At 46.1% G+C, this 24,339-nt stretch overlaps 1 protein-coding gene across 1 annotated transcript; it reads left to right on the top strand.

The window, feature by feature from the left end:
- Positions 1–118: 118 nt before the first annotated feature.
- GGA3 (golgi associated, gamma adaptin ear containing, ARF binding protein 3) lies at positions 119–24,289 on the top strand. The gene is given in 18 exon segments (XM_014601863.3): positions 119–228; positions 6,195–6,279; positions 7,015–7,090; positions 8,402–8,500; positions 9,401–9,524; positions 10,422–10,525; positions 11,128–11,208; positions 12,417–12,554; positions 13,326–13,407; positions 13,880–13,996; positions 15,390–15,665; positions 16,416–16,483; positions 17,253–17,563; positions 18,283–18,548; positions 19,726–19,831; positions 19,833–19,875; positions 20,819–20,929; positions 22,237–24,289. Coding segments are annotated over 18 exon segments (2,238 nt in total). The 5' UTR covers positions 119–188; the 3' UTR covers positions 22,348–24,289.
- The last annotated feature ends 50 nt before the right edge of the window (positions 24,290–24,339 follow it).

Raw genomic sequence — 24,339 nt, 5'->3', positions numbered from 1 at the left:
GGGGGGGCTCGCTCGCGTCGCAGTCTGTGACGTCATAGCGCCACGCCTTTGCTCGTCCGGCCGCGGATCCAGACTGCGAGGGGAGGGGGCGTGGTCAGCGGAAGGGGTGGGGCGGGGCCGCGCGGAGGCCCCGCCCCTTCCGGGCCTGGCTGTCGAGCGGCTGGGCGGGGCCTGGGCCCGGCCGCGACATGGCGGAGGCGGAAGGCGAGAGCCTGGAATCGTGGCTGAGTGAGTACTGGGCTCCTGGGGGCGGCCGCGGCCTGGGTCTGAGGGGGGCGGAGCCCCCGGGCCTGGGTGAGGAGGGCCCGGCCCTGGTGGGCGCTACACCCCCGCGGAACAGGCCGGCTCCATGCTTCAGAGTCACCCCCACGTCACCCCCGTGGCGTCACCCGCTGCGGTACGCTGTGCTGTTCTGTCATCATGCTCTGGTGTGCCGTGTCGTCACCCCCCTCCCCCCCCCCCGTGTTGCTATGTCATTTTCCTGCACTGTCGCGTGCCCTTCTTTGCCCCAGCTTTTCCCTGCGGTCTGCACAAAATCTCCCCGTCTGTGAACCCGGCGTGCGCGGGCTGCGTGGCCCCCGCCGTGGCACCCCCCAAAAGACGGGTGCAGGGCACCCTGGGTGAGAATCGCTGCCTTCATATCTTCCTGTCGTCGGAAATCAAACGACAGCTTAGAGCTGGGGGGTCCCCGGGGGCCCGGCACAGGTGGAGAACCGCTGCGCCGCTCCAGCGGGAGGGAGAGACCCGTTTGTCAGAATGCGGGAAGCTTAAAACGAGGGAAAAACCTTGGGTCGTCCGTCTCCCGGCCAGTGCCGAGTGTTTCGCCGTGTACGTCTACTCGTGTTTTGTGCAGTTGGACCAGCTTTTTGCCCTGTGTTTGTACAGCTCCTAGCACAGTGGAGGCCCGGGGTCTGAGGCGCTACGGCCACATGGATAAATGAAAGCGGTGCTTTGTCCTTAAATAATGTTGTGACTGATGCGGCCTTTCCCACTTCCCCGAGGGAGGCTGCTCTCTAAACTGATACATCTGCCGCCTGGATTTTCCTGTTGTTCCCTTGTGTGTATGACCGTACCGCCCGGTAGCCTCAGCCAGGATCTGGCACCGTAGAAGCATAGGACAGAGGAGCTTCCAGTATAAAATCTATTGCTCTTCGTTGTACCTCCATATCTGACTTAAATAAACCCTGTCATTTTTCTTCGTTCGTGTTTGCACTGTCTGAACGCGTGTATCATCTAGCCCAGTGGTTCTCAACCTTTTTTGAGCCAGGACCCATTTGTAAACATCAATGGCCAGTCCCGATCCAGCGCCCCTCGCTCCTGACTCGCTGCTCCCAGGCCCCAGCTCCCAGTGTGTGTGTGGGGCGGGGGAGCCCCAAGCAGCCCCTCGCAGGCTGGAGCTCTCTGCCAGCCTGCAAGGAAAAACCTGTGGTTTCCCACATTTTTCTCCTTTAAAAGAGCATTGATTTTTAAAGTTTATTGATCCATTTTTAAAGCTTGTTCGTGAGCCTTTCACATATTCTTGCGACCCGCTTTTGCGTTGTGACCCATGGGTTGAGAAACACTGATCTAGCCTGTAGTTCTTGCTGGGCAACCTGTGCTTTTTGCTGTATGTTTTGTCTTGTAAGTCCACCCTACCTGGTTCCTGATCATTCGACTGCTCCTCTGAATTCTTTCCCAGTTTGTCAGTCTCTCTCTGGTAAGGTATTAATTGAAGCCTGTGACACACGCAGAGGAACACCCACATGCTCCCTGCTTCTCTCCCTACGGAAACCTGACTCACTGAATGCAGTTCATGTATGAAAATATATCTAGTGTGAAGGAAATTTTAGGCTGAGCAACAGTAATGACTTCCCAGTTAGCTTTTATTTTTTCTGGTAAGACTGAAAGTTCAGGGGGACGTTTAGTCTGCTGATGCATCACTTAGAGCTAGACAAGGACAAATGGTTTGAAAATGTACTATAAGGAATAATACTGCCGTGGACCATCGCAGGCAGCTATAACAGGTCTTCCCTATAGCTGAGTATCTGAGCTGTTCCTCATTCCTTAAAGAAAATGCACATTTTTGTCTATGGGATTTAAGACTTGAATATTGCTTTCTAATTTTAAGAATTTGTGTTTATGCCTGATCACTGACATGGTGATTTGAGCTGTGGTACTTTCCACAAGCCACTGAAGAAATGCATGTGGGCTGACAGGGAAATCTGAAATCTTGCCTGATGTCTTTAGATTTGTTTTTATGATAACTCACCTTTTTGATACAAGATTGGGTCTGCTGCTAATCCTGGGATTGCAGTTGTTGTGTCCCTGCTGATGGGAGAAGCAGACCCCACAACAAAGCTGTGTAGACCAGTGTCTCCATCAGGGGAAAAGATTTTTGTTTTTAGGGATTAATAGAGTCTGGTATTCAGCCTTCAGCAGCTGCAGTGTCACTCTGCCATCAGATGGAATCACACAGAGTAATAACATCCATGTGTCCCCATGTTGCAGCAGGATAGGTGTTTCAGTATGAAATGCCTTCATCCTCTCTCCTGTCCCACTTCTGGCTGTTGAGATGAGAGAGAAGTGTCCCTGCTTTTCCTCTATCTGCCTGCCAGCCAGTCTTCCACCCATGAAGTTTGAAATGGACAGGGAGGTTGGCAAATGAATCTCAGCTGCTTCCATAGAACTGGACCCTCTTCTTAGCGTTCCTCAATCTGACGTGCACAAAGTAGCTTTTCTATATTATGATTATCTCTGTGATGTACTATGCACTATTGAATACATAGAAAACAGTTACTGTCCAAAGGAGTTCATAATCGGAGAAAATGGAGGAGTATAGGAGTTAAAACATATAATCCAAATCTATCTGTTTTCCTCATCTGTCAGTCAGGATTCTGCTTATTCTACCTGGGATACAGAATGCCAGATAGTTGGAACAGGGGATCCCCAATGCAAATCTTTACTTTGGTATTGGGCCTCAATGTGTTTTGCAAGTATGTTGGCTTGTGATTTTTTTTCTTCCTCTTTCAATGAAGAAGTGAAATGCAGAACACATGAGAGCTCATTAACGGAGTTCCAAAGCATTGCTGTACAAGTGAAATAAACACTGTTGGTTCATGTCTCAGAGTATAACTCAGGGTTGGCTCATTAGTATTTAAGGATATGGAAGAACAAAAGAATTCTGAGTGGTGCAGACACCTACATTAGATATGAGACAGTATTGTGATACAATATAAGATATGACCCAAATGTTTTAGTATCCAAAAGCCAAGGGACTGAATGATGATGGGATTGTGGTGATGTGGCCCCTTGTGCCTAGGCTGCTGGTTCAAATCTACTGAGTGCTGTTCAGAAATCAGTTGTTAAGTTGCAGTCTGACTCGCTGGTGTTTAATCTCTCTGGCCCCACAGGCTGTATGTGTGCTGTAGGGCCAGTCTGCAGACTGGATCCCTCACTGGATCACATGCAGAGTCAGTCCACAGGTGCAGTCCAGCCTGCCAGCCTGACCAGATAAGGCCACAGAGCAATCCTGTGTGTTGGTGCAATTTAGCATACAAGGCCATGTTATCCAGACCTGTGGGGGAGGCAGCTCTTTGGGCCTTGAGTTGAGCACCACTGGTCAGATCCTAGGGGCCAGGTGTCCTCATGAAACATAACTCCAGCTGGGTGCTAACTGAACCCTTATTGGCGGTTTCAAGAGGGAACCTGAGGATTGAATACATCGCTGAGTAGAACATTCCTCCCTAGCAGTAATCTTCCACGGGACAGTTGAAGCACATTAAAGGGCTAGTGTGGGGAAACTTGTTCTGCTGCTGCTTACATCTGGTCTACTCCGTACATCAATAGTGGACTGTGTGGTAGGTCTGTGGCACAATGCAGTGACCTGTAGAAATACTTAAATTGGCTCTAAAAAAATGAGCTCAGGAACTGCAAGCACTATAGCCACATTAGCGCAGGCTAATTTACCCTGCTGGGAAGCCTGGACAGGTGGAGGGCTGACTAGCGTAACTGTCCTGCTTCCAGTACCCACTCTAGCTTGGGTCTCTCTCTACAGGGCACTGCATTAAGCAATGGAGACAGACTTGTAGCGTCCGCAGCCAAGAATAGAACCTCTGAGGGACAGAGCATGTTAGCGTCTATGAAACTGGACAACAGACAGAAATGGTCTCAATATTAGAAAGCAGGGATTTCCTTATTTGGAATGTAATCTCTTTCTAATAATGTCTCTGTTCATATGCAACACATTATCATCCTGTGAGAGCTTCGAGTACGAAGCATTCAGGTTTGTGAGAGAAATCTAAGCCCAAACGGAGCCTTCTGAAGTTCCAAAAAATGCTGGGAGGAAATATTGAAATTAAAAAAGCGACTTTGAAATCAGCGATTGCCCTGAAAATGTCAATTGTGTTTTATTGTCCAGACCAGATCTTTCCTGGATTCAGAATGTGCAGCCAACCAAACACTCATTGTGTTGAAAGTCATTTGCTGTTTCGTAATAATAGAGCATCTCCGATGAAAGAAAACAAATGCCAGCAGTCCCAGCTGTACTGCTCTGTAGTACTGAAGCCAGCAGCGCGTACAAAAGCAGCAAAGATGGAGGTGTTAGCAGTGTGTGGATTTTGTGGAGCATTGAGTAATATAAGAGGCTGCTTCACTTGCTTGACAATAATTTAGACTCTTGTAAGCCTATTTTTCATATCTCAGGTGTTTAGCAGCCGAAAGTGAGGTAATAAGGTTTAAGTGCCACATGTTTTAAGAGGTGTAGTGCCACGTGTTTTAAGAAGTATCTGGCAGTGGAATGATGGCATTTATATTCAGTTGGCGTTAAACTTCTTTAATTTAGGGTATAACTTGGTCGTTTAAATACCAAGGTAGAGGTCCTCCAGGTAGCCCTGCATTATACCCTCCTGGTTGCCCAGAGATCTACAGAAGTCAGTTGTCGTATGCAGGAACACGGGGAACCACCAGGAACAAAATTACTTGTAAACCCAACTCAAGGCCTATGGGATTACTTTAGGCATGGTTTTCTGGGGAGGAAGAAAAGCCAAGCAAACAATGAAGGAATATCACAGTAAAAGGATCAGGGTGTATTTTAGAACAGATTTTGGTGCAGTAATCTGACAACTGCTGTATTTATCTGCCAACAGGAAGGTGGAAAGATGCATTTTAAGGCTGACCTTGAGATGCAGAGTGCACTTAAGCTCATTGTTTTATGCATTTGCCTCTAAGACTACACATTTTCACTGTCCTGACTGCTGTATTTCAACTGGTTTTGCTTTCCTTTGGTATTGATTCCTGTTATCGCTAACTTGATCATTGGTGTTTTGAGGGATTTCCACCCCCCACCTCTTTTTTTAGTAGTGCAACGGTGCAGCATGTTGTTGCTGCACTTGCAACAAACACATTTCTATTGTATTATTTGGTGTGCTGTACTGGAAAATTAGGTCTAAGTAGAAGCCTTAGCAACTGAAAATCCAGTGCTCCATCTGAGCTGATCTCTCTGGGGCAGATAAATTCATAACAAAAATAGACCTTGATAGTATCAGTGTGCTGCGATCTGCTTCAAGGACGTGTCTGAAAGCAAGAGCTTGCCCTAATGGATTGTAATTTTCATTACTTATGTGAAATGCAAAGGCATCTAACAAATCTGATGCCACTCCAAAAAATGGGTGTCAGAACCAAAGGACTTGCATACTGTATTCAGCTGTATCCTTTGGTGTTTGCGTGCAAAACTCGCAGTGTTTACAAAGGGGATTTTCACTTGCAGCAGGTCTGAGAGCTTTGGCCCTGAGTAGTTTAATACCAGATGGGCAAATAGAAAAGAGATATTTCAAACCCTGCTAACTGGAGGGAGATTATTAACCTCCCTTTGCTTCATTCTCTCATCTTCATTATGAAAATGCAGTGTCTATAGGCAGACAAGGTTTAGACCAACACGGCTACAACCTAAACCCCTGCAGTGTCTATAAGCACTTGAGATTTGATAGCCAGGGCTTGGAATGCAGTGAGCCATGGTAGATGCTTTGCTTTGTTCTGACCTGACTTGCCCCATCCCAGCTGGGCACTCATGGATATTTAGGGATGCAAACTGTGAAGTTGCCTCTCCATGCTTATGGGTGGCAGTGGATGCTAGGTGCTTCTCCATGGAAATACAAGGCCTTTTGTTCTGCTGCTTCGGGTTTTTTTGTAATATAATATTCTCTTTTTTTTTTATGAAGATAAAGCCACCAACCCATCTAACAGGCAAGAAGACTGGGAATACATCATTGGGTTCTGTGACCAGATCAACAAAGAGCTTGAAGGGTATGTGTTTTAGTCGGTCAGACAAAATGTAATGGTTTTACACACTCAGCTGAGAAAAATATCTGTGTCCTTTGGTTACTGATGTTTCACGTTTCTAAATATGCTCATGTTATAATATGAACATGAAAAAAACCTGGGTCGTGTGAAAGGATATAGCAAAATGTCTGTCTTTTCTGTGAAAAGCAGCATGGTCTAAGCACAGGATTTGGGACACTCAGAGATCTAAATCTGTCTCTTGACACCAACTGTTTTTTTTTTTTTAAGCCTTGGGGATCTAACCTCACTGCTCTTTGCCTCAGTTTCTTGGTCTGTAAAATGGGAATAATAATTCTGAGCACTCATGGTTTTACAGCTTTAAACAGTTTTATAAACTTCAGCTAATGAACTAAAGTTAAGTCATGGCCCTCCTGGGAAGGAAGGAGGGTTATTCTGCCCCAGGTGGAGGAAATGAGCCACTGGAAAGTTAAGCAACTTGCTCAAGATTACAGGGCAAATTGATGAAAAGATTAGCACTCCACTTCCTGGCTCCTAGTACCATGCCGTATCTACAAGTCCCTGTACCCCTCTACCCGTGTGTAAGCTCTCTGGCATTTTTGTTAATTTTTGCCAAGTACTTTGAAGGTATGATGCTGGAGAAGAGCTGTGGGGCATTTCTTTCTACTTTTGTGATATCTAAGTGTTCCTAAAACCGTCTCTGTCTGTTTTGTTTGTAACATTCACTTTGATTTGTTTCAGTCCACAGATAGCTGTGAGACTACTGGCTCATAAAATCCAGTCGCCCCAGGAATGGGAAGCAGTCCAGGCCTTGACAGTAAGTAGTCTTTACCTTCTCTCTCTGATCCCAAGTCACTAGTTAGCTGGCATTTTGAGTGTAGTACTCAGGGGCAGAGCAGTCCATTCTTTTCAGGGGGGTTATCTAGTATCGCTCCTGTGTTCATTGACATTGGAACTGAAGCACTTAACTCCCTGGAAGTGGAGAGTGAGAGACAAGGACACTTATGTAACTGAAGTGTACAGTTAGATTGCTAACTACAGCAGGGCTGGGCAAAATGCAGCCCGGGGGCCAGATGTGGCCTGCCAGGCCATTCTAACCAGCCCGCGGGGCCCCTAAAAAATTTAGAAAATTAACATTTATCTGCCCTGGGCTGCCTGTCATGTAGCCCTCAATGGCTTGCTAAAATTCAGTAAGCAGCCCTCTGCCCAAAATAATTGCCTGCCCCTGAACTACAGTGAAGCTAGAAATAATGTGGTTTTACTCCAAGTCCTTTAGTTTATCTTCAGGCCTTCTTTTTCCACCTCTGCTAACCCTGCTCAGGAGAGAGCTAAGTTTATTGTGGTCATTACTGCCCGGTAAGCTTGCCATGCTCTAGTGCAGTGGTTCTCGACCTTTTTTTTTGGACCAGGACCCATTTGTAAACATCGATGACCAGTCCTAACCCAGTGCCCCTCACTCGTGACCCACTGCCCCCAGTCTCCAGCCCCCTAGTGTGTAGGGCGGGGGAGGCAAGCAGCCCCTTGCAGGCTGGAACTCTGCCAGCCTGCAAGGGAAAAGCCAGTTTCCAGTGTTTTTCTCCTTTAAAGGAGAATCCATTTTTAAAGTTTGTTTGCAACCCTTTTATATATTTTGCGACCCACTTTAGGGTTGTGACCCATGAGTTGAGAAACACCGCTCTAGAACAGAGTCCTCAAGCATTTTGCGCTGCTTTGAGTGGGCTGTTGCTTAAATTAGAAGCAAAGTAGTCGCATCAACATGGCCTTTAGGTGGTCTAATTAGTACTGCTGAGTGCCAATGAGCCTGTTCACAGCACTGTGCAGACAAACTGCGCTACCTCTGGCATAGGAAGAATCCCACATGGAGCAGTGCAGTGTACTTGAGGAAACCAAACGTGGACAGTTTCCTCTGTAGATGTAACCCGAGTGCTAGGTCACAATTGAGGAGCTACATGTCTTGATACCATTTCACATTTGAAGAAGTGGAGTTCAAGCCCTATATTCTTGAGTGAATTACTCTGTCCCTGTGAGTTGTAACCCTCACCTCGTCCAGTCACAGAAAACTGCTATGTGATTTTTATGGGTTTGATGGGTGTTGACTTCACCTCATGTTTTTGTTGCTTGAACACAGGTGTTGGAAGCTTGTATGAAGAACTGCGGGAGAAGATTTCATAATGAAGTAGGGAAATTTCGTTTTCTAAACGAGTTAATCAAAGTTGTGTCTCCAAAGGTTAGTCTTGTAGCTGTTTTTCTTATCACTGTAACTCTCTGTTTGGGAGACAGACGGTTCCTAAAAAAGCATAATGCTCTGTCTGGCTGTCTTTGTGCTAGGCTCTTGTTAGCTGGGTTTTTGTACTCTGATTAATAGCTCTCTCAGCAAGCAGCAGTTTTATTCCTAGTACTATTTCCACACTGAGCTTTGTTCCTGTCTATCAAGTGGCTCAAAGATTTTCTGGGCCTTGTGTTACTTGTTTTATTTGGATGTGATCATCATCCAGGGAGGAAGTGTGGGTCCATGGTTAGAGCAAGAAGCTAGGAGTTGGGACTCCTGGATTCTCTTGTGAACTTGGGAAGGTTTCCTAACCTCTCTTTGCCAGTTTGGGAAGGGGATAATCAGTAGACTTCTTATAGGAGTATTGATTAACATTTGAGATTCTTTGGTGAAAGTTGATATCAGTGGAAAATATTACTGATACCATTATTTTCGTATGCCTAAAACAACTGACAGAGACTGAAAAAGGGCAGTGACACAGTTCCTGTTCAGTTCAGTGAGAGGAGAACTAGGCCCAGTGGGTGACGTTTAGCTCTCGTGCAATGGTTGCAAGAGTGGAGACAGGATGATATTTTATTGTGGAAAAGTATGTGACTTATTTGTAAAGGTGCTAAGACTTTTTTCTGGTGAGTTGTATTATGCATCACTTCTGAATGTCCTAATAGATATTCCTGGTTACGTGGTCTATGGGACTGTCCCCCAGATCAGTACAGGGAGGCTGCCTGGTGTATTCATACTCCCATCTCACATGAAAATAGATTTTATTGAGTTCTAGCGAATTCCTGAATTCAGTGCTGTTTGTTTGTTTTTTTAAAGAAAAAGAAAGTGAGGGAGTCACTTCTCTACTTTTCCTTGCAGTACCTAGGAGACAGAGTCTCTGAGAAGGTGAAGACTAAAGTCATTGAGCTGCTGTATAGCTGGACAGTGGCACTGCCAGAGGAATCCAAGATTAAAGATGCCTACTACATGCTGAAGAGACAAGGTGAGAAGTAGCATGTCCTTCATGTGTTTCTCTCCACCCAGTGCTTTTAGGTAGGACTCTCACATAGCGGGGGACGTTCTGGAAAGCAACCTTCGGATATCTTGATGCATTGGAGATTCAGTTAGATGGTAGAACAAGGGAGAATTGCAAAAGGCCTTGTCTGCAGGGGAAAGGTATCATGGTTAAATTTAAATGGGTTTTAGGTCAGTTTCAAAACTTCTGCTTAGATGCCTCTATTTTAGTTTGAGTGGTTTATCTTGGTGTCATTTATCCTCATCAGTCTCAGCTTAACTTTGAATAAGAGTGTGCTCACAGCTTTTGGCATTGTTTTAACTAAGTCACCTTAACACCACACCTTTCGTTAAACTGGTATGACTTTCTTATCTAGAGAAGGCAGGCGTAACAGGCTTTAGGTTAAGTATTAAAAAAACCTGCTTTCGGCAACCTATTTGGATAGACTATCAAACTAGGGATTTTGTAGTAAGAACCAGTTATGAAACCAGACTTCTGTCTACCTCCATCCCTGCAATATTGTTCTGTTTCTGTCTTCTGCTACTCTTACACTCATGGCCTTGAGTTTGCACTAAGTAGGATGACTGGGACCTTACAGTGAGGTTTCTTGGCCAAAGTGAAAAAAGAAAGACCAAATAATAATTAATTGTATTGGGTTCCCACAGAAATGTAAGGATGTGGCAGCCCAAGTCCCAGAGTGTTGGATGTTCTCTAATGACAGCTTTTCTCAGTTCAGCAAACAACATGCAGAGAGATTTTGCTGTTGTTTTAATTCTCTCCTAAATATCCTGCTGTAACCATTGTTCATTTAGCTCAACTGTATATTTCCTTAGACTCCAGGCTACATGTACCAACCTACTTTGGTTCCCCTCTCTCTTCTTTCAGGTATTGTTATGTTTGACCCTGTAATCCCTGCGGATAGAACCCTGATTCCCTCTCCTCCACCTCGCCCCAAAAACCCTGTATTTGACGATGAGGAGAAATCCAAGGTAAAGTGAAGGCTAGAACCATAATTACCACAATCAAAATATTATTGCATAGCACACACTTGGAGTGAGATTAGGAGGAAGACCACTAACAGCACTGATTTGCTGGTAGGTCAGCCCTCATTTCACATGGGCCATAGGTTTGATTCTTATTGCTAGTTCCCTTTCTTATGGCCTGTCCCAAATTTAGACAGTGTTTAAAATCCTGATTAAGATGCCATGTCATATTGTTATTCCCTAGCCAATCGTAGTTAGAACAGGAGTGGGATAACCATTTAGAGGGGAGAGAAGGCTGTTTACTATCTTTAGGGTCTAATATTTTGGGATTCATTCTTGACTAACATCAAAGGGCTCCAGGGTTTCAGTGCATTTAAACTGTTTGGGAGGGAAATGCTGGTGACTTAACCCAAAACAAAATAGGCCCCTAAAGGACTTCCACTGAAGTCCCTGTAGCTTGTAAAGCAAAGCAAACTGCTTTGTAATATGGAGCTTTGTCTGCTTTTGCTTAGTTACCTGCTTCCTTTGCTCCCAGGGAGCTGCTACCTCTTTGCCTCTGCTGAGGGACCACTCTTTCTTAAATGTTCTCTTCTCTTTCCTTCTTCCAGCTTTTAGCCAAACTATTGAAAAGTAAAAACCCAGATGACTTACAAGAGGCCAACAAGCTTATTAAATCCATGGTAAAAGAGGTGAGGAGACCTGCCTGTTTATTTACTAATAAAGCTCTGTAGGGAGGGGCTTTATTAAGGTCTTGTTTTATAATTTTAAACACTTTGACACTGAAATGGTACCTAGGTATGTAGCTGTAGTGACTCACAAATGGCAGAGTAGTTGGATGTAATCTTTCAGTATCCATTAATATTGTGCTAGTGCCTTCATCAGTTAAATTAGTTGTGTCAAAGATACAGCCCACAAGCTGAATCCAGTCTGTGGAGCCACATCATCCAGCCTCTGCTGCCCTGGCTTGCCAGTTGGCCCACGCACCACACACAACAGACACAGGGCCTGGGACACGCACCACATGCTCTGAGACCCACCTTGCATGTAACCCCCACACAGGGCCAGCCCAGGACCTCTCCCATGTGTCAGATATAGTGCCTGCCCTGGTTGGTTCAGGGCTATGCTGCATTGTCCAGTCTGGAACATATGCTTCATGTGGCATCTGCTCTAGATGGTCTAGGGCAGGCACCACATGCAGTACAGCCCTGGACCGGCTAGAGTAAGCACTGGATCCAGTGTGGGCTGGGGGGAGGGGGTTTGTGGGTCTCTTGCATAGTGGATCCAGTGCCTGCTCTACCCAGTCCAGTACTGTGCCACACATAGTCTTTGCTTCAGCCAGTCTGGGCCTCGTGCTGCACAGTGAACCTGCCTGGACTGGCTGGAGGGGTGCCGTGTGCTCAGTTGGAGCAGGTGCTGTATCCAGCATGCTGGGAGGGGGAAGGAAGTATCTGTGGACCTGATCTGGCTGGCAGGGCTGGCCTCTGAGTTAAACCAACTGCTTGTCTGTGTTTGAAGCTTTGGGGACAGAATGGCTTAAGCAGGTTGGTGGGGACCCAGACTCTTCACTAGGGTTACCTGTTCACCATTATAATATACAACATGCAACTTTTAAGTCAACATTGGCATAAAACACAGTTACATTATCAAACCAGATTCTGTTTTTAATTTTGTTTCCTGAGAAATTCTGACTTTTGCATTTGCTGCAGTTCAGAACTAAAAAAAAAAACCCCAACCCCCCATAGTAGTGGAATTTCCCATGAAATGGAAAATCCCATTCCTGTCAGTTCTGTTTCAAATACTGCTCGGTATTTTGTTTCACACGAGTCACAGCTGCTGGTAAGCTATTATGGGACCATAGGGAAGACTCACTTGTCTCTCTTTATTTTAAACCCTGAAGGATGAGGCCCGCATTCAGAAGGTGACAAAACGCATTCACACCCTTGAGGAGGTGAATAACAATGTGAAGCTCCTAAATGAGATGCTTGCTCACTACAGCAAAGAGGACTCGTCAGAGGCTGATAGGGAGCTCATGAAGGTACAAGTTTTTCTGTTTTCATAGGAATCCTTTAGCATTTTCGTCTTACAAACTTTATTTAACTTAACCTTTGAGCCAACAGCAAGTAACACAGAACAAAGCGATCAGTGCTTGGAGACCAGTGAACAAATTGGGAGTTATCTGTGGGAACAGTTGGCAGGAGATGAAAGCATTGTCCATTGGCTCCCTTTCATCCAAAGGACTGTAAGATCCTTACAAGGACAGCAGGTATTAACTACGTTTCACAAGTGCTGGAAAGGAAACGCAGCAGGATTATGGGACTTGCAGAGATTGTGCTGGGTCAGTAGCAGAATCAGGAAGCTTTGTCTTCTACTTCCCAGTCTCATTAGATGTGCGACCTCTAGTAGATAACATGACTGTGTTCCAGTGTACAAAGGCTTCGATCCAATCAATACAGGTTGCCATCCTTTCAAAGAGAGAACTTTTAGACCTTATATCTGATGGGGAGAGCACCAAGTCACTAGTAACCAAAACAGACATCAATGAACAGTTCAGTCCCTTAATTAATCCTCAAGAGGATCTCTGTGGCTGGACACACACATTTAAAATACTTACTAGTCTTCCCACAGGGCTGAGTAAAGGGGAACTTGGTCGCTGTATTGGCACAGCATCACATTGAGGGGTGACTCTGGGTCTCCTTTTGTACTGGGACTTCTGTGCAAGTGAATCATGTGTACTGACTGGATTTGCTGTTCTTGATGTCTTTTGGCTGATGAGCCCTTTTCAATTTCTCCCCATCTCTTTTCCCAGGAGCTCTATGAAAGGTGCGAGACCAAAAGACGAACTTTATTCAAACTGGCCAGTGAGACGGAGGATAATGACAGCAGCTTGGGTAGAGCAGCCATCTTCCCTTTTATGGCTGAGGGGTTAAATGGTTTATAGACTGCAGTAGGGTTGCTGTGATAAGCAGCCATGCAGAGGCACAGTGAGAGGGCTCTCTATGTCGCTGTAGGTGTGCTTGACCCTTAGCAGGCAAACTACATACAAGATCCTTGCCCCTTAAACTTAATGTCTGTATTAGAGCAAGGACCTGAGAAGGTAGTTGCATGAAAAATCTATAAATAATAACTGAGGCGAGTGCTGCCTCTGGGGAAGAATAGTTGTTTGCTGTGGGAAACTCACCAGTCTGAAAGACCCATCAGGGGCTCTGTGCTAGGCGTGATGCAGACATCAAGTTCCTGCCCCAAAGAACTTGCAGTCTAAGTAATAGATTGTTGATTGTTATTGACTTTTGAGAGTTCAGTGTAGTGGTGAGAGCAAAGTGACCAAGTTCCTGATGCAGTTCTTTCCTCTCTTGCATGTAGGGGACATTCTACAGGCCAGCGACAACTTATCCCGGGTAATAAATTCCTATAAAAAAATAATTGAAGGGCAAGTCATCAATGGTGAAGTAGATATCCCAGCAACATCTTCAACAGAAGGTAGTGCTGCATGGAAGCCATCTCTTTTTTGCTTTGTTTCAAATCCTGAAATTTTGAATGTCCTCCTAGGAAAATGTCCAACTCATTGCAGTAAAAGAATAGTATTATCAACTCTTCTGGTCACAAGCTGCTCAGTCATTTTTGACAGAACAAAAGCCGCTTGTGGATACTCAGTTGAAGTTACAATTCTGGCCACTGGTGATAACACTCTTATCTGGGAGACTGTGGTTTCCCACTGGCTGCTGTTTAATAATGAAGTCTTGTGTAACAGTCTGGCTAAGCAGACCTGTACCTGAGCTGAGCTTTCCTGTCTAGACTGCTGATGTGAGGTACTGCTTTTTAGTTAGATCGGGGGTGTCAAACATACAGCTCGTGGGCTGCACTTGGCCTGTGGAACTGTTCCAGCCAGCTCACTGGTAGTCCAGCAGGCTACCAGAATTTGGGGGGTGTGAGCCTGCCACAGAATTCAGGGTCCCTGAATGGCTGATAGATTTAGCCATTGGCAGCAGGCCCCTGGATGCATTCCAGGTCTGCAGTGCTACCCGAGTGAAGACCTATGCTGTGCCTTCAATATATACCCACCACAGCTGCTCCAGCCTGCAGATCTGGAGGGTCCAGGGGTGGCATTCAGCACTCCCAGCTACATGAACAGTTTAGTGGCAACAGATAACATTTTCTTAAGAGGGAAGGATCTAAGGGATTGGAGCAGGGAACTGAGGGGTCTGTTCTCGGCTCTGCCACAGGTGGTTTGAACATAGGTAAGTCACTCACTCAGTGCCTCAGTTTCTACATCAAAAAAATGAAGCCTACAGTATCAACCTGACAGGGCTTCTGCAAGCCGTAACTGCTGTTTGTGAATCGTTCTAAAATTCTTGGATGAGCAGCTCGAGGAAGTACAACATAATTACATACTAATCATGATACAGTGCAATGCGCTGTGTATTCCCTATGACAAAGGTTTGGTTGTGATTAATGTGAAGAGGATCTTGGACGCAGGCCCTAGATTTCTCTGTGGTTCTTCTGTTGCCGGATTAACTAACAGCCAGTATTACTGTGTCACTGCACAGGGTCTTGTGGATTTTAGCCTGGGCTGAACAGACAAAAGGAACTGCTTGCTTACGCTGTAGACAGCACGTACTATGGAGTGTGCAGTGACTGCACTGGGCTTCTCCTTTTATACAGAAGGTCCTTAACTGTGCCTCGCTCGGTAGTAGTTAAACAGCTACATTTCAAGGACAGTATATAGATTTCCTCTTTTTCAAAGAGCCACACAAGCTGTAATTAGTAGGGAAGCATTTTTCTGATGTTTGTACCCTCTGTTCTTTGTCCATGCTGTTCAAAGCCGCCTGCTGTACATTCCCTATTGTTACATTTTCTCCTATATTTGCTGCAGGGAGCGATCCTGCTAGTAATCTCAACACCCTCATTGACCTTGCTGGATTGGACGTTACCAGCACCCCGCCACCACCGATGCCATCCGCAACGCTGACACCAGCCCCAACGCTAGCACCAGTGCCAGCCTCGTCAGAAATCCCCATCCTCCCTCCTCCTCCCCAGACATTTGGTCACTCGCGGAGCCGCTCCTCCAGCCAAGCCGAGACGGCTCCTGCTCAGCAGAGCAATACGACTAATTCTCTCTCCTTGCTGGATGAGGAGCTGCTTTGCTTAGGTAAGAGTTGAGGATGTACCCTCTGGGGATAGGGTGTTATAGAAGTTAGTGCTCAATCTGGGAGTATTGGTTTGTCCATACATCACCAGCACTATCTCTTCTTCCTTCTCTCTTGGTCTGGGCCTTCCTGGATGTCCTCAAGTCTCTGTGCAAGGGACATCTAGGGAACTTCCTCTACCAAATGGTCTAATAAAAATTAAGAAGTAGGTCAGTGTTCCTTTTTGGAGGCTTCTCTTGCATTCAGACATAGGTCAGAAAGGACACAAAGAGCCTCTATTTAAACCCCACAAGTGCTTGTCCATGTTGGAAAACCTCCCCTGCAGTTCACCACAACCTTCAGGATTAAAATAGCATCAGTACTGTGGTTAGGAGGCAGGTGCATTAGATAAGTTGCAGAGTAGCTACCTGGGAAGCACTGACATTTAACTAGCAGGGCACGTGTCAGTACAACAGTGGAGTATCTTAGAAGTACAGCTTGCAGAAGCTCTCCAACTTTCCCAGAACACATCTGAATACCTGCTGCTCTTGGTCCAGTGCTCTCAGGATCATTGGCATGCCACACGGATGTTTTCTTCATCATGCTTTCAGACTGCTTTGAGAGGAATCAAATGGTTTGATCATAGTCAGACCCCCAGTATGGGATGAGGAGGGGGTGACATCTGACTTGACCTCTGATTGCTTCTTAGGGTGAACGGTAAAAGATTTTGTATGTTCCTCCTCCAGTTTCCAAATCTTTTCTTTTGCATTCAGGCCTGAATGACCCAGCCCCTACAGCAGTGAAGGAGTCAACTGATAACAATCAGTGGAACGTGTTCCAGGTATGAAGGAAGAGATGGGGTTTGCCTCCAGAGAGTGATACTGCCAAAGTCTCTGAGGGCTTTCCCTGCTGCAGTAACGGTGCTTTTGCCCATATCCTATCAGGAGCAGCTAAGCACAGTTACCAGTTGGAAAGAATAGCTGTTCCAGACTTAACCGATCTGTCTCATTCTGGACAGAACAGATACCTGAGCTTTTATTTCCCTTCTTTGTATGTGCTGCTTTCCAATTGTACCTGAACAAAGCCTGATATGAAAACTCAGGAGAGGAGTTTAATTAAATAAAAACAAGAGGGCACTCACTGTATACAGGGTGAGAACTATAGTCTGGACTGAATGCCCTTCAAGACCAAAGGCAAAGGAGTCCATCCTGTAGGGATGCAGCTGTTGCTGTAACCTTCCAGTTGTTGCAGTATTAAAATGCATTGGCCAGGGTTCTGATTTGGCTCCTAAGAGTGTCTTTGCTCTGATGGGCAACTTTCCTGAGAGAGACCAGCCTAAATGTTTATGATAAGGGTTGCTACCTTAGCTTGTGACCTTTCCTTACTGTCCAGTAGTAATACCCTATCCAGCACAGCATGGAAGCCTGTCAGATAAGCTGCGAACTGGACATAGCCCAGACAGATGCCACAGATGCTGCTTTTTTCATGCTAGCTTCTCCTCCATCCTTCCATAAAGGAGTAAAATGTCTCCTCACGTTATGGTGATACCTGTAGATCACGGTGGCGATGAAGGAGTGACTGACAGCATGTACTTGTCCTTTCTGTTGCAGAACGACCAGGTGGACCTGGACTTCTTTAGTCCAAAGCTGGTGACTGTTGCCTGCAACTCTGCAGGGAACCCTCTTCTCCATCATGGGTCGCAATCTGCGTGTGGAATTTCTGCACCGCTGCCTTCCACTTTCACAGCCTCTCAGACTGTTTCCAGCATTCCTGCACCTAACTTATTCTCTGCTGGACCAGCCACCCCTCTGGGCCCTCCTAAGACCATGCCAGCTCCTCCTGGGTACCTCCCTTCAGCCATGGGGGGCAATACTTTGCACAAGCTGGATGCATTGGGACACCTTCTTGAAGAGGCCAAAGGGTAAAAGTCCTGGATGTTGCTGCATCTCTTCAGTTTGAAAATAAATCTTGCTGCAGTGTGTTGAGTTTGTAGCTGGACTCCCCTCTTCCTCTTTAGTTGATAGAAGTTTATGATTGGATACAGCATGACCTCTTTTATATAGCACCTCTCCCCTTCAGGATCTCGGAGCACTTTACTGACTAATGTACAAAGTACATATTTGAGTGACAATCCCTCCACTGAAATGCAGCTGACTGTGGTGGAACATAGCAGCTGCTTACACTATAGAGATGAGCTACATAATGCTTTAGGTAGACGAAGTGTTACACGTCCAGCACGCTTGGTTAAGGAACTTTCTTTTGTGAAAAGTGCCCTAAGATTCTTAAAGGACTATCACTGATCAGGAACTTGCCTACCTTCTCTGCTATTTGGAGGATCCAGCACCCTACTTAGGGCACTAGACCATTGCTGGGTAGAGAGAACAGTGGCACCTACTGAATCGCCAGTATGCCCTGAAGCATTGTGGGTTTCCTTGTAACTCTAACTCAGCGCAGCCCTGCCTAATGTGAGCAGCACAGGGACCCAACACTGTGGCATGGCTCTAGGCCTCCACTTCCGTTCTGGTGACTCGCGATGGCCTTGGGGAAGGCAGTGAGACCTTGCCTTTGGTGTTGTTGCTTCTACTGCTGCTACACATGTATCTTTGTAATTTTCTGCTGTTATTTTTGTCTCCCTCTCAGGATGTCAGCCCAAGTGAAGCCCACACCCTCAGTGTTCCCTGGAGTTACCTTATCAACCACTGTCACCTCAGCACCCATAGTATCCACTGCAGGTGTGCCGGTCACTGATCCAGTGGTCCCTACCATTCCTTTTCCAAGCAGCTGCACCGCAGGTTCAGGAAGCCCCCTCTTCCAGCCAGCTTGTTTCCAGCAGCAGGGCAGCCCTCTGAAAGCACCTGACATTTCTTTGGCCAATGTCCATGTTCCACTGGAGTCCATTAAACCCAGTAAGTATCTCAGGCCCCTTCTGACCTTTTTCCAAGCTACCCCTGCTTCAAAGCCCCTACTGAGCTACCGCTCTTCAAAGCCATTATTGGCTCTTGCTTTCAGATGCTGTCAGTTGGTGATTTAAGATCAAATTCTTTTCTTTCTACACATACACAGGTGGACAGACATGCACATGTGCGTGCACACACAAAGACAGACACGCAGACAGATGCACGTTCCTCCTTCCCCCCCCGCCCCCCCCCCCCAACGGACAGACACGTACTTTCCTCCATTCCCCCCAGCCCAAGCCAGACTGTGGGGCTGCGTAGATGTAATTTGTAGCAGAGTCCTGTCCCTGCTACTGATCACAGTTGGGAAGCAGCTAGTTTTGGTTGCAGTGTTTTATTGCCAGGACGGGCTGTTGGCTTTTCAGAAGTGGACTTTCCCTCATCTGGACCTGCCTTTCCCAAGGCACAATATGTACAAATGTTGGTAGGCTCTTAGACTAGTGTGTTATGGGCATGTCACTTCTAACTGGCAAGGGACTTAAAAGACATTTGTCTAGTTGTTTATTTAGGAGCTAGTGTTTGCTTATGAAATCCCCTCCCTGTGTTTGCATCCTAGCTGTGTTGCAATACAGGCACATAGGGCCTCCACAACTGTATTGCCACTCACAACCCTGGAGGTGTTGTGGAGCAAGACACTGCATCATTGTGCTACCCAACCCAAGTGCTCAAAACATCATTGCAACCAGGACTGGCAGTGCAGGCGCAGGGTTAGTTTTGATCCGGAGTCTCATTGTACAGCTGAGATGTTGCTCTGATGCCTGAATCCATTGTGCTTGTCAAATCCTGCTGTTGCACTTAGCACCCTCCCTTTGCTTTCCCATTTAAAACCATCTGGAGAGGACAAAAGCCCAGGCTGGATGAAGAGAGAAGCAGTGTTGCTGCTGAGGAGGCCATCAGCCTTGGGAGAGAATTGGTTGCTCTTTGAACTTATTCATACAGAGATCAATGTCCTTTACTGTTTAGCTGTATTGTGAAAAGATATGGAGAGCTGTGTTGCTTTTCTGAAGAAGAGCCTGACATTGAGAAAAATGCCAGGCAGTGAGACACCAGAGTCTAATCATCTGCTACAGATTTAGAGTATGATGAGATGTTAATTTATAGCACTCTTTCCCTTCTATCCTTCCCCCAGGCAATGCTCTTCCAGTGACAGCCTACGATAAGAACGGGTTCAGGATCCTCCTACACTTTGCCCAGGAGTGCCCACCTGGGAGATCGGATGTGCTGGTCGTGGTTGTGTCTCCCTATTAAAAATATTATACTGCAGGCAGCAGTACCAAAGGTAGGGACGTTGGGATGACCCTGAGAAACAGAGATGCTTTTGGGAAAGCCTACAGAGCCAGGAGATGTCTGAGGTTCCTGACCTCATGCCCATGACACTCCCCCTCTCTAGTCTCAGACCCCTGCTCCTTCAGTTTCCAAAACGTAGGGTGTAATTGTTATTAGATTTAAACCACAGCTTCCTGGCAATGAGCTTGATTAGACTGCAGGATAATGTGCCAAACAGAGAATTCTAAAACGCATTGAATGGGGCATTTGAAACTAAACTGGATTACTGCTAAAACAATGTACAATAATCCTGCCCTGGCCAGGAGATGGACTGGAAGATCTAATAGGCCTATTGCATTTCTCACTTCTCAGATTGCATCAGGCAATGGTCCCACCTTCCCCACTGAAGCTGCAAGGTGTCATTAAGCAGAATTATAACAAACGCAGAACATCTTAAAAGCTGTTTTTCTGCAGCGTAGACTTGTAAAACAAATGGGCAAGCTGAAAGACAGGGAGAAGGTACAAACTGTATCTAAGAGCATGAAGTGAGTTTCAGGGACTAGCGCTGTTTTGCATTGAGCCATGGAAGGCTTTCTTGATAGGCCTTGTTAAATCTTTTCCAGTCTAATGTTGGATGATTGATTCTACTTGTGGAAGACAGCATAGAGCTTGGATCTAGTCTCTTCACCAACTAAGGAATCTCTTCTGAAATATAGCTGGTGAGAAACCAGTGCTAGAGGGGTGCTGTTCTGGTTTGCCTGGTATTGGTTTATCTTGCCTGTCATAGTTTGCGTCACAGAGACTAGCCTTACCTCGGTTTGTCACTCCTTCCACACGGACATACACTCATCTGTGCACTTCAGATGTGCAGCACAACTCTCCCTGTCTGTGCATAGATTCCTCACTATCCCCAGTCAAGTCATGTCACCAGGTTTCCTGTGTTTTTTCATTTGCAGTCCATGAAAGTGAAGTTGCAGCCCCCCTCGGGCACGGAACTGTCTCCATTCAACCCCATCCAGCCACCAGCTGCCATCACTCAAGTCATGCTGTTGGCAAACCCCACCAAGGTAAGAAGTTTTGTCTTTTTGCTGTGACTTGAATACCACAGTGAGTTTAGACTAACTGTATGAACAGACTCGTCTAAATTCTGGAGCAGTATCCTGAGGGAGGTTAGTCATTGCAGGTGGAGTATATTCACACTCCAGAAGTGTTTCGTTTCCGGGATGGGGAAAGCCTGAATGGCTCAGGGACAACCTCACTCCGCAACAACCCTAGACAAGCCAGGGGAGATGGGATGAGCATTTGGAGAGCTCTGGGTTGGAAGAATAACCACCATAATGTTCTGCTTCAAGTGAAAACAGGTTGGGCTCCTGCCCAGATCTTCCATCTCCCCCAGTGGGATGTCTAACATTCAGGAAACCCAAGCTGATCCAGGGTAGTAGAAATACTCTCATCCCACTGAGTCTGTAGCCAGACACAAAGGTTTGAACCACAAGCATCAAGAGAGATCTCCCCACTTTCCTTTGGGACAGTCACTGCAAAGTGTAATGCAAATAATTTAAAAGACAACAGTCAACCCCTTCCTTTCTTATCACATAGGAACTACTTAGCTGCTATATTTTTTCTGGAGCACTTTGCTGTATCTACTGTGTGGTGATCACTGCAGTGGGATGTTCTGTGAAGCTCAAAGTCTACTCAAATAGTGTTTTGATTACTCCAATCATTTGGATGTTTTTTACTTACTATTCCCAAAGAGTATGGTTCTGTTGGCATTAAGAGCCTCAGCTAAAAGGCATGATAGCCTCAAGAGACAAATATTGTGGGATGTTGGATTTCTGTAAAATAAATAAATCTTGACTTCAGGGAACATTTTGAAATTCCAGATACCCAAGCAAGGACAGATTTCTGTTCCCCCTGTTCATTCTCAGCAGGGACTGTGAAGCAGTCAGATTTATCCTTAACCTCTGCTACATGCTGCAGCCTTGCTTAGTTTTGAGACTTAAGTTCCTTTGAGCTGCACTCACACACGTTTCACAGGATCACTGAAGAGCACCTGAACTCCTAATGCTGGTCAGCATATGTAACGTAGGTCATGCTTTTCTCCTGCTGTTCCATTCAAGAGGGGGGCTCCTCATAGCATGTGAAGTAGAGGATAAATAAATCAGCCTGCCTATGTGTCCAGAAACACGCCATGAACTTAGCTTGACTGCCTCCTCTCCCTGATGTATGCATGCATGGAGCTTTTATGGCTTCTACAATACTGTTACAGCAAAGCATGTAACGTGGAAATAACCCTGGTCGTCTCATTCCACTACTGATTTCACAGTCTTTCTGGGAGGCTGTTTTAGCATCTCCTCTTTCTTCTTTCCTACAGGAAAAAGTGAGACTGAGATACCGATTGACCTTCACTTTGGGAGACCAGCCCAGCACAGAGGTTGGGGAAGTGGATCAGTTTCCCCCGGTAGAACAATGGGGGAATCTATGACCCAGCGAGATTGCCACAGACTCCATGACAGGACCTGGCAGGGATCCCAAAGGGACTGGAATGACTGTGACGTGGAAGGGGCGCACATGCTATCCACTGGTGATGTTTAGCTTTGTTTACATGTCCTGACCACTCTGCTTGTAGCTTTAGTCCAGAATGTCTTACCCCAGGTTGAAGTGGTCCTGGGGCATATATGCCAAGCATGAACTGAGTGGCAGCCGGTAAGACCTTTTGCTGGCTGCTTTTATCTTGGCTTCTGGGTGAACCTGGTTCTATCTTCCACTTTGTTTAAACTTGAAATGATGGTGTTTTGGAACAGAGACCTGTCGCAAGAGGGGGATTGGGTTGGCTTACTCCCATGCTGTTCTCCAGAGATGCCTAAAGGCTGGTAGGGTAATGATGTAATGAGTTTCCTCAGTGCAGAGCCCTAATATAGGCCTACCCTAGGGCTTTTATCTCCTGGGTACCAGAACTAGACTCTCTAAGCCTGTTGAGCAATAAGGCCGGCTCGAAGAGGGTACATTTATTTTTTACACTAGAGTGACGCTGCATACGCCCACTCCATTTTCTCTCCCAACAGCCATCCTAAGCAGTCCGTTTAGGCAGATAGTAGGTGTGAGCTGTGTGACACTCCTTTCTCTAACTGATAAGGTTTATTTTATACTCCCAGGTGCCTGTATACAGTATTGCTTCCAGGCAGCTGGGACTACTCTTTGTACACATGTGGCTACACACTGGTTATTCTTCTGACTTCGTCACATTCCACAGTGTTGAGCAGGGGGAGGTGAGGAGGTAAAACCACCAGGGCTAAAAGGCTCCAGGGGCCCAGGATGTAAGAGCAGCAGAGTCTCTGCAATTGCTAATCAGGTGCAGCAACCAAAGCACGGTTAAGATAGGCCTCTCAAGTCCCCTCATGCACGGAGTATTATTATTGTAGTTGAGTACTATGTTCTCTTGAGGTGATTAGGAGTAGGATCTGTAAATACTAGAGCTGTAGAGCAACTACTAAGTAAGCAGACAGATGAAGGGAAGGAAGGACCCACTAGGCTATGATGATGCATGTGTTGGGTGTCTTACCACTTTATCTGTTCCCAGTATTAAGTGGCAAAGTGCAATGGTCTCCCCAGTGGGAAATCTCTATCCTGCCGGACATCAACTTTGTAGTGGGGGTCAACACAAGGAGGTGAGAAGAGCAAGTCCTCTCTATACTTACTAGGAAATGCAGTTGAATAAGGAAAGGTTTGATTCTTGTTGGATGTGGCCTGCCAGGCCGTTCTATTCGGCCCATGGGGCCCTTAAAAAATTTAGAAACTTAATATTTACCTGCCCCTGGCTGCCTGTCATGCAGCCCTTGATGGCTTGCCAAAACTCAGTAAGCAGCCCTCCGCCCAAAATAATTGTCCACCCCTGGAATAGACTGTGCTTTTCAGGGAGGTAAGGTCACTGGGTTTTTCAGTTCCCTAAAGGAAGTGGCGGTGTTTTTCAACAGAAAGGAAGAGGTGGGGAGCAAGAGAGTCCCTTTCTGCTTCTGACAAGGTCCTCACTTGCATTTTAGACACAGTAAGCATAGGGCTTTGCTTAGATCATTTGAGTCTGCCCAGGTGCTGTAGTATATCCTTTAGGAAGCAGGTTTCACTGCTCTAGCTGCCTACAAGTGAATCTCACTGTGACTTTGAGGAAATCAGACGAGCACAAGTGCTTTCTGCAGAATGGCTTCATTCTTACTGTCAACAGCGCTGCAGTGCCCAAGCTGTACAGTCAAAAGGAACGATCCCATCTTCTCGCTGTGTGGAAATGTATTGTTAAAAGCTTTGGAAATTAAATTATTTATGAATGTTACTTGTTCATAGGTTGAGGTTGCAGCTTCATACTGAACCGTCTTATTATAAATACATCTCGAATGCATTTGTTTTGCTGCATGTTAAATAAACTGTTTTCCCTACTCTGCTCTGTGGGCAACCCTTCCTAATGACAGCCTGAGAAGTAAGACAA

This window comes from Alligator mississippiensis, chromosome 8, assembly GCF_030867095.1.
Source record: "Alligator mississippiensis isolate rAllMis1 chromosome 8, rAllMis1, whole genome shotgun sequence".
Taxonomy (NCBI): domain Eukaryota; kingdom Metazoa; phylum Chordata; order Crocodylia; family Alligatoridae; genus Alligator; species Alligator mississippiensis.
This window is presented reverse-complemented; position numbering and strand designations above follow the sequence as displayed.